General features: G+C 35.7%; 1 protein-coding gene across 1 annotated transcript; it reads left to right on the top strand.

The window, feature by feature from the left end:
- The first annotated feature begins 7,723 nt into the window (after nucleotides 1-7,723).
- LOC104084513 (LOB domain-containing protein 40-like) lies at nucleotides 7,724-9,596 on the top strand. The gene is made up of 2 exons (XM_009588399.4): nucleotides 7,724-7,992; nucleotides 8,656-9,596. Exons 1-2 carry the CDS (start codon nucleotides 7,803-7,805, stop codon nucleotides 9,201-9,203), a joined length of 738 nt encoding a protein of 245 aa, XP_009586694.1. The 5' UTR covers nucleotides 7,724-7,802; the 3' UTR covers nucleotides 9,204-9,596.
- The last annotated feature ends 848 nt before the right edge of the window (nucleotides 9,597-10,444 follow it).

Below are 10,444 nucleotides of genomic sequence, written 5' to 3'. Positions count from 1 at the left end.
TGTGTGTGTGAATATATACATACAAAAATTAACTATATATTATATAGTATCTGTAATTAAATAATTTTTTATATATATAAAATTAAAATATCGACCGACTTCGGTCGGAATGGTCGTGGTCAAATGGGTCAAAGACCACTTAAACGTACCTACCAAAATTTCCGACCGATTTCGGTCAAAAATTTTAAAATAAGGCTAGCCCAGACGGGTTTTCCCCCATTTCCCTCTTTTCTCTATCTCTCTTCCACCTCTCTTCCTCCTCTCTTCTTCTCTACCCCCACTATCGCGATTCCCCAAAATTTCCACCCAAAATCAACTCCTATCTCCCTCCTCACCCAAAATCAAAGCACTTTGAAGTCTCCCTCCCCTCCTCTGCCACTGTTCCACCGGCCCCACTGCATCCTCCGCCACCCAAAATCAAACCTCATATCCTAGCATTTCAAGGTTAGTTATCTACATTTTTGAATTTAAGTAATTTTAATTATTTTAATTGTATAACTTAGGATTTCGTTAATATTTAATTAAAGTTAGTTGTATAATTGTAAGTTTCCTTGTCATTGAACCTTTGAAATGTTTCATGTGTTATCATTTATCATTTAGGATTGTTCATATTAGAAGATTTCATATTTGTACTCTAGCCCCCCTTTGTGAATTGGTATTTTGGATTTTTACATTTTGGAAGGCCTAGATGCTTGTCGTAGGTGCTAATAGTATTTCAAGGTTAGTTATCTACATTTTTGAATTTAAGTAATTTAAATTATTTTAATTGTATAAATTAGGATTTAGTTAATATTTAATTAAATTTAGTTGTATAATTGTGAGTTGATGATTAAAACTTAAAATAAATTGCAAGGATAAATCAATCTTATTATATGGACTTTTAAATAAATTATATCAAACTTAAAATTAATTACAAGAATATATTAAGCTAGTTCTCAATCTAATACTAAGTGTAACGATATAATCTAAGCTAATTGAATTCATTTAGGTATATATATGAACTTTTAAATTACTTATTATAATTGAATTTTAAAAGAACTTATTTAGGGATATATGTGAACTTTCAAATTACTTCTTATAATTGAATTTTAAAAGAACTTATTTAGGGATATATGTGAATTTTTAAATTAATATAACATGTAATTTATTTGTTCTCTGTGTAGATGGAATATCGTAGTTGGATATATAATAGGAATTATCCTAATCGTCAATTTTTTAGGGAGGAATTTATAGATGAGGTTAATGAATTTATTAGGTATGCAATGTCACTTGAACCATTTCAAATCGGAGGGATGATTAGGTGTCTCCTTGTGTGAAGTGCAAGTGTTTGCATTTTTTTTAAATCGAAGGATGTTAATACTCATCTTTATAAAAAAAAAAAGGGTTTATGGATACTTATTTTGTATGTACTAGTCATGTAGAGGTTGATGGTGGTGATGGTGTATTTCATAACATAATTGTTGGTGAAAGTAGTAGGTTAGTGAGGAATAACGTTCAACATCCTAGATACCATGAAATAGTTGCGGATGCTTTTGGGATGCACTTCGAGTTTGAACCCCATGAAAGTGTTGAACAAGATCCTAACGAAGAGGCAAAATATTTTTATGAACAGTTAGAGACCGCTAGTCATCCACTAAGTGAAGGGAGTATGCACTCTCATTTGTCTGTTGCGGTTAGATTATTTAAGTATTAAATCAGATACCAATATTTTTCAAGCGGGAATAGATTCTTTCATTGGCCTTATGAGTGAACTAGTTAACCCAACTTTCAACATACCTCAAATATTCTATAAGGTTAAAAGATTGGTTTCTAAGTAAAGACTCTCGTCTATGAGAATCGATTTTTTTGAAGATGGTTGCATGTTGTATTATAAAGGGTGATGCATATTTAGAAAGTTGTAAATTTTGTGAAAAACCTCATTTTAAGCAAATTTCTAGCGGGAAGCAGATTGATATGAAGTCGATGCATTACTTACCTCTTATTTCTAAATTAAAGAGGTTGTACACATCGATGAGTTTCGCTCCTCATATGAGATGGAACTATGAAAATAGAAGGTTGCCTGGTGTTATGTGTCATCCTTCAGATAGGGATGCTTGGAAGCATTTTGACAGGACGTATCCGAATTATGCTAGTGAACCGAGGAATGTTCGGTTGGGTTTGTGTGTTGATGGTTTCACGCCATTTTTTGTTTCTGCAACACCATATTCATGATGGCCAGTCTTTATTACGCCGTATAATCTTCCGCCTGAAATGTGTATGACTAGTCCATATATTTTCTTAAATTGTGTTATTTTCGGTCCCCGTAATCCAAAGAGTTTGATTGATGTATATTTGCAACCTCTGAGTGATGAGCTAAAACAGTTGTGGTATGATGGAGTTGAGACATATGACATATCAACTAAGCAAAATTTCAACTTGCGTGCTAACTTAATATGGACCATTAATGATTTTTCTCTGTATGAAATATTGTATGGGTGGATGACTGCTAGAGAGTTAGCATGTCCTTACTGCATGAAAACTGGTAAAGTGTTCACTTTAAGAGATGGCCGAAAGATATGGACGAAAGGATAAAAGGCCTATTGATCACGATGATGGTGTTATACCATTGCTTCCTTCCACTCCACACTTGCATCCCTCCGTTGCTGATGGCCGACAACAATCTTCTAGGCACACATCTTTTCCACCACATCCATCTACTCATCAGATTATCTACCATTCTCCCTTACAACAGTATTCTTATCATTCTCCACCACAGGGTTATACCCCGCTTCCTCGACATGATCCTGCATATAATTACATTGGTCCATCGAGTCACCAGTCACAGGGCCATGTGGTGATACGCCCGTCATTTGCTACATTTGCTTCATCACCAGCTGTATCACATCTATCTAAATTCCAGCCATCCAGATTGCAGCAGGGGTCTGGATCGCAACAGGGGTCTAGATCGCAGCAAGGGTGTGGATCGTAACCATCTTCATCAGTGTGACCCCTTCTCCCTCTCCGCGAAATTTGTCTCTTAGTATTTCTAGACTTCGCCTTCAGGATAGTAGCGTTGAGCCAGATGCCTCCCCTTCTGCGCACGCTTCAGATTCATCGGAGGAAGATGATCCAGAAGAGGTGCGGTATAATCATTATTATAGGATGATCATTAGGCGTGAGGTCAATGGGTAAGATTTGTTTATTACTTCTTGATTTTTTGCTGAATTATAATAGCTAGTCTTGTTTATTTAATATAATTGCTATATTGCAGGTTCATACCAAATCATCGGACTATAAAGATAATCACTGAAACTCTTGGCAGGTTGTCTGATGCACCCTATGCGACTTGGAGTGACTTTTCACCGGAGCTCGTAGAGCAAATTTTTAATCAATTTAAGGTTTTAATACAATTCTTATCTATTTAAGTATTATATTATCAATATTTTCATCTAATATTACAAACTTCATTTGTAGACTAAGTGTGCCTGGGAGGACGGGCATAACAGTGCCATTCTTGTAAATTTTGAGTTCAAATGCCGTAAGAGACTATCTGATCCCTTCTATTGTGCTCGAAAGAAGAGCAAGAAGCCTTCATGGGTTCTACCACACATATGGGAGGATCTGCTGAGGCAGTGGACCACTGAGAAATTCGAAAAAAAGAGTGAACAGGGAAAGAAGGCTCGAGCATCTGAGAAGGGTGGCTCCTTGCACTGTGTGGGTGCAAGGAGCATGGGGACTGCAATGAGACTACTAGTAATTTCTTAAAATATTTAATTATATAAATATTAAACTATATTTATATATTTTAATTTATTTAACATGTTTTTATTATATTTGTAGGAAACAAATATGGGAGGAAGATGACTCATGATGAGTTCTTCATGGAGACTCACATCCGGAAGAAGAAGAAGAAGAAGAAGAAGAAGAATAAGAAGAAGAAGAAGAAGAAGAAGAAGAAGAAGGCACCGACATATCCAACTAGATGGGTCAAGGACCGGGCTGAGACTACATATGTAAGTTTTATAACTACTATAACTTGAAATTAATATTTATAATATTATATAGTTAATAATTTTCTATCTTCTAAATAAAGAGTCACTACAAAATTAATGTGGAGGAGTACACTCAGAGCTTGCCACCGAATGAGCAAGGCTAGCGACCACCCGTTTTAGACGAAGAAGCACAGAAGATATGGCTGGATGTTGTCAGTGGTCCTAAAATGGGATAGCATACGACCTTCCAGAGAGATCATTTCGGCGCTACAGGGCTGGATTGCAAGGTATAAGGACTTCTGCCCAAGGCGAGGCAATTGATAGGTCGACTATCTCATCTGTGGAGAAGAAGATCGCAAAGCTGGCAGCAGAGCTTGAAGAGACAAATGCTAGAGAACAAAAGAGAGATAGACAATTTGATACCCTTCAAGTTCAGCTAGAAAAGAGGGACCACCAATTTAATCTCCTTCAAGGTCAGCTGACCCATCTTCTTGCTAGTGGTGCTTTCCCCATTCCCCAGTCTTGTGAGCTTTCCCAAGATGCTAGTCCTTCTCGTTGTGATCCTTCGAACCATGCCAACGATGAAGCTTCTAGTAGTGAAGATGGAGGTGATGCAATACAAAACACTCATTGAATGATGTTTGAACTTTTCACTTGTGAAACGTTTTGTTGTTAGGTATGATGTTTTGTTAGTATAATTTAGTGGAGATGGAGATGATGTTTTGTTAATAATATAGTTTTAATAGTTGTTATTGTTGTTATTATTGTTATTATTATTATTGTTGTTGTTATTGGTTGAATGACAGCAATGTAATGTTGCCATTATAAGTGATTGGTTGTTGGCAAGTGGTGCAGCTATAAAACAGCTGTATTCTGCCAAAACAATACCCAGAAAACCGACCGCCTATCGACAGAAGTCGGTCGGAAATGTTCATTTGATTTTCCAGAATTTAAATTTACCGACCGTTTTCGGTCGGAATTTTTGATTTTAAATATTAAATATTTTAACAATTTCGACCAACTGCGGTCGGAATTTTTGATTTTACATTTTAAATATTTTAATCATTCCGACCGATATCGGTTGGAATTGAACAATTAAAAAAATTAATAATTAAAATTTTGACCGACGTCGGTCGCTAATTTAAAAATAATTAAAAATTATTTTCAAAAATACCGACCGACTTCGGTTGGTATGATTATTTTGTGTCAGATAACTGGTCAAAGTGCGTTGACAAATACCGACTGACTTCGGTCGGTAATATCAACCGACTGCGGTCGTTCCCTTATTGCGCTCATTCTTTTTTCGATGAATTGAAAACGGTCGGTAATTAGTCGGTTTTTGTTCGATTCCGACCGATTTCGATCGGTTATGCTGGACGCCAATTTTTTAGTAGTGTGAGATGAAGAGAATGGTAAATATGGATATCGTATTTGCCGAATGTTTGAACAAAAAAATTGCATTTATATTCGGACTCGCGAAAATAATTTTTATTTTTATTTTTTATTTCTCATTTCATGTTTGATATTCGTATTAGATCCTCGATTAATCTGGATTGACACTCCAGTAAGCTTAATAGTATCAAACTATTACTATTGTAGGCTAAGGTAATGCTGGAAAGTGAATGCAGTCTGAAAAATATGAAATTTTATGTACATTGTATGTAATATATATACTTACTCAGAAATCTATTTACTCTAAATTTTTTATTTGTTTCCGCCGTTCCTGAAAGATTATCTTAAATTATCCTCTTAATATAGAATAGGATATCAATTTTCAAGTGTCCTAGCCATCATGATTCATTTATGTCTTAGTTTTAGTATATGATAAATGGCAAATTTATTACCACAAAGTAAAAGGACTATTATTAATGAAACTGAAACTTTCTCAACGGGCCAAGCCTTATTTAGACGTGGAAGCCAAGTTATTTTGTATTTTATGGTAAACTAAGTCAACTATATATAACATAACATGATACAAGTACATATAAACTGACAATATAATGAATTTTAATGTAATTTAATATATTATAATAGGTTACTTACTATATGTTATAGCTTACAATTGGCTGATTTTTGAAACTTTTTAAACTCTATAGGAAAGTGTTGCTCCCAAGCGCACACACAAGTATACGCGTTCGTACAAGTAATAAAATGATAAGTTGAGTATTGAACCCACAGACTTGTATTAACTACTTCCTAAATTCACCACGATTGTTATTCAGTCGAATCAATCAGAGTTAAAAAATATGAGTTGAGTATTGAACCCACAGACTTGTATTAACTACTTACTAAATTCACCACGATTGTTATTCAGTCGAATCAATCAGAGTTCAAAAATGTGATTATACTCAGCTATAATTCTAACTAGTAACTAAATTATCAAGCAACAAAATAGTTGTTGTGTATTCAGTAGAGACAAATATTCCAGGGTTGTGATCGATTCACCAATCCTATTGTGCTCTCGTTAACTCTCCCTTTCATACAATTCATTCATGATTGCTAATTACTTGAACAATTGCTCTCGTAGCCTTCTCCCGAAGTACTACTCGCCTATTCAAAATAGATTAACGCCTATATTCCTATGAAATCAATCTATTAAGAACGCATTAAGATTACGATATTTAATTAAGTACTGTGTCTAGGTATATTCCTATCCTAACCACGAATCCACCCCCCTCCCCTCAGAGTTAAGATCATGCTCTCTTCCATTCTTCTCTAATCTAAATATGGCTTTCCCAAGCATAGCATAGATAGTAAATAGAACCTAACTGTTGGCCAGACAATTAAGCAATTAATCACATAATAAAAGAAATAACCATATATTGGTGAATTGTAATTAAGGTTAAGTTAACGTTAAACAACAATATGCATGGCTAAATCACAACCCCAGAACCATGGATTTTAGTCACTCATGATAATATCAAAACTAATTCACAAGTGTTGAATAAATGAAAATACTAAGAAAAGATGAAGAAAACTGAGATCTCCTCATTTCTGTATGTTTCTTGTGTGTATTTTTCCTTCAAAGTGGTGTCTCCCCTCTCAAAACAGGCGTAGTCTTATTTTTATACGCGTTGGGTAGGTCTAGGGCTAAAATAACCTTGTCCCGGACAAAGTTGGAGAAATTCCCGTCACCAGCACACATGGCAGCGTGGGGCGTTAGCCCTGGCGTTGACAAATTGAGCATTCTGTAAACGGCGCCATAGGTGGTGTGGGGCGCTGGAATTCAACATTTTTTATTTTTTCTCCGTTTTGGCTCTAATCTCGCACCTTCCGCCCCCTATTGCCTCCAGATGATTCTTACATATAAAAATACCACGAATTAGCATAAATCAATACATTTTACATCTGAAATCTACGAGACATGAGTAAAATATGAGGCGATATACATGTAAATGTATATATTTTAAGCTAAATATCAGAAAGTATTCTAGTATAAGTCATTATTTTGGAAAAAGAAATTCTTGAATATATAATAAACAAATAAGTTACTCCATTTCACATATAAGGCATGCCACGCGAACCAAAAAAGAGGCCAAAAAAATGGGAGTGCTATTTTTTAAAGCAAACCTGAACTGTGGTGTACATAAAAAATAAAATAAGGAGAAAACAATTTCTGGTTTTCAGGTATTATTACTTTCTCCCAATTTGCTTGGTCACCAAAGCATGACATAAGCTCAAGCCTACCCCCACCCCCCTCATAACACCCCCTTACTTTCTCCATTGATAAATACCCCTTCTCCATTTCTCTCCGCCTTCACTATAACATTTTTCCTCTTTCTTTAGTTTCTCTCTTAAGTTTTTCTCCAGTTTTTCTGTGTGTTTTTCAGTATGAGAATGAGCTGCAATGGATGCAGAGTGCTTCGCAAAGGTTGTAGTGAAAACTGTAGTTTAAGACCATGTCTTCAATGGATCAGATCACCTGATTCTCAAGCCAACGCTACTGTCTTCCTCGCCAAATTTTATGGCCGCGCTGGCCTCTTTAACCTCATCAATTCTGGCCCCGATCATCTCCGCCCCGGTATATATTATCTCTTCTTTGTATAATTAAAAGTATATATATATATATAATATTTGACTTTAAACTATTTATTGTAGCTTACGACATGTTTTTATAGTCATAGATGTCACGACCAAGGGTGGAGCTATGTAGAGCAAAAAGGATTCATTATCAAAATTTTATTCTGTGCAAATCGAGTAAAAATGATTTCTTTTTTCATATTATACATAAGCTATTGAATTTTCTAGCTAAGTAAAGATTCTAGGTAGTGAACTGAAAAAAGGGTTCAAAATTTTCTTTAGGTCATTAAGATTCAAGTGTGACATTTAGTAGTTCTGTTGCTTGGCTATGTAGTAGTTTTGTTGGCTGGCTATTTTTCGTTGGCAACTTTTCTTTTGTTGATAAAGTTTTGATTCTTGTTATTCTCCCCCCCCCCCCCCCCCCGAAAATAGAGAGATAGAGCCGCTAGGAAGTAAATATTAGAAGAGCGCCCTCTCTTTTTCTTGGGAAAATGGAGTTCGGTGGGCTGGTTCCCTGTCCCGATATGTAACGAAAAGATTGATTGGTTTACCGCAGTCTCCCCCCACACCCAAATAAAATAAAAAACATAATACTCATATGCATGTTGATGAGCATTCTTAAAATGCTTTTGTTTTTCTGTTGTTGATATTGTGCCTTGTGCAGCCATCTTTAGGTCTCTATTATATGAAGCTTGTGGCCGGATAATTAACCCGGTCCACGGCTCAGTCGGGTTGATGTGTTCAGGAAACTGGAGCCGTTGCCAAGAAGCTGTTGAATCAGTTCTCAAAGGCTCTATTATAATGCAAATCCCAATCAACGACGATAGCAACACAGATAATCAAGAATCTCATCAAATCATGCCATTAAAAGGCTGTGATATTCGACACATTTCCAAAAATAATTCAACTGATATTCACCAAGTAGTCAAGACTAGGAACAGATTCAAGCGCAAAGCTAAAGTTGAAACTACTGCAACAGAGTACATGATAAACGAACCCGGTCCGTTAAAATTTAGTATTACAGGGTGGGATTTTGACCATCATATGGAAGAAGATGAGTTGAAGCGTGCACCAAGTCATGACTCGTTTTCTGTTGAAACTGTTGAACCGTCCTTGGTGAACCGGGTTGAACCGGCGGTTTTGCCTGTGAAATTGGAGGAAGGTGGTGATGTAGGGTTAGAGCTCACTCTTGGATTAATGAGTCCAGCATAATAAAGAAGATGTTGAAGAGACCATTTTGGCTGCTTCTGCTATCGGTTCGTTCATAGATCAGCCAAGAACAAGAGGAAAAGTAGTTTCCTTTTTAGTGGTCTTTCGTTTTGTTTTTGTTTCTATAGAGTTCCTTTTTTTTTTTGGTTTTGTGGGGTGGGGGTGGGAAGGGGGGGCTAGGTATTATACACATAGATAGAGATGAAAGAAGTGTAATTATGTAGATATATGTTGCTGAATGAAAACTAGTTGCAACAAATTTCAAGATTTTTGGCACCTTAATTAATTAACTAGCCTTATATGTTTCTTAGAATTTGTGAGCCATTCCCAACTCAAGTGGTTCTGATTGGGAAGAGAATCACAGAGATTAATGTTATTCAAAAATCTCTTTCTATATTAGCTTAGCCCAAGCTTTTCATTCTTTTCGATCTTTTCTTTGATTACATCTTATAAGTAGCACGGGAAGCTAGTGCTTGCTATATCCAAGAAGTGCTCCCCATGGATTTTTTAATTTTTGATTCATTTAGTGTTTTATTTCCCTTTCTTTATTGTTCGCGAAGAAATAGCAGTAGTTGTTGTGTTTAAGACATGAACAATAGATTTTACAAGTGAAGTCCGGCAAGAGTGGATGTATACAGACTTTCCCACTATCTGAGGTAGAAAGACTTTGTCGGATAGATTCTGGAATTTGTAATAAGGAAGAAAAATCTGTATCGTTAAAATCAACAAAGTTAAAGGAGCTAGAAATTGGATTGGTGACAGAGAAATAGGAGAGAAATTAAGAAGAAGGTAAGCACGTGGGAATGCATGGAGTAAATTTTGTCGACAAATGCTATTCATGCAATGGCTCGTGGAGTATACTTTCGAGTTTGCCAATTTCCCCCCAAAAAGTTTCAGGCTTTCTTCTGCCTTATTTCTGGATCATAGACATGAGGAACATGCTGGACTACCTGCAGGACAGGTTACCAAGAATTTAGGGGCTTCTCTGCAATTAATAGAACATTGACGACAAGATATAGTAATAATGATCTAAAATACATTCATTAGTAGGATTAGGGCCGTTCAAAATCCATCCATAATTATTAATCAAACTACAAAAATGGCTTACTGGTTTATTGATATCAGATTATCGGGGTAATAGTTGGTAAACGAATTGAAATTTTATAATTAACGACTTAACAGATTGGGAGAGGATTACTCAATTTTCTTATCGGATAAATTGTTAACCCGTTAAGAATTTTTAT

This window comes from Nicotiana tomentosiformis, chromosome 10, assembly GCF_000390325.3.
Source record: "Nicotiana tomentosiformis chromosome 10, ASM39032v3, whole genome shotgun sequence".
NCBI lineage: Eukaryota > Viridiplantae > Streptophyta > Magnoliopsida > Solanales > Solanaceae > Nicotiana > Nicotiana tomentosiformis.
This window is presented reverse-complemented; position numbering and strand designations above follow the sequence as displayed.

Bases quoted from the DNA above. Each gene is read 5' to 3' on its own strand.
- LOC104084513 (XM_009588399.4), top strand. From the start codon at position 7,803: ATGAGAATGAGCTGCAATGGATGCAGAGTGCTTCGCAAAGGTTGTAGT. The intron at 7,993-8,655 runs GTATATATTATC...TGCCTTGTGCAG, and splicing joins CCCCGATCATCTCCGCCCCG to CCATCTTTAGGTCTCTATTA.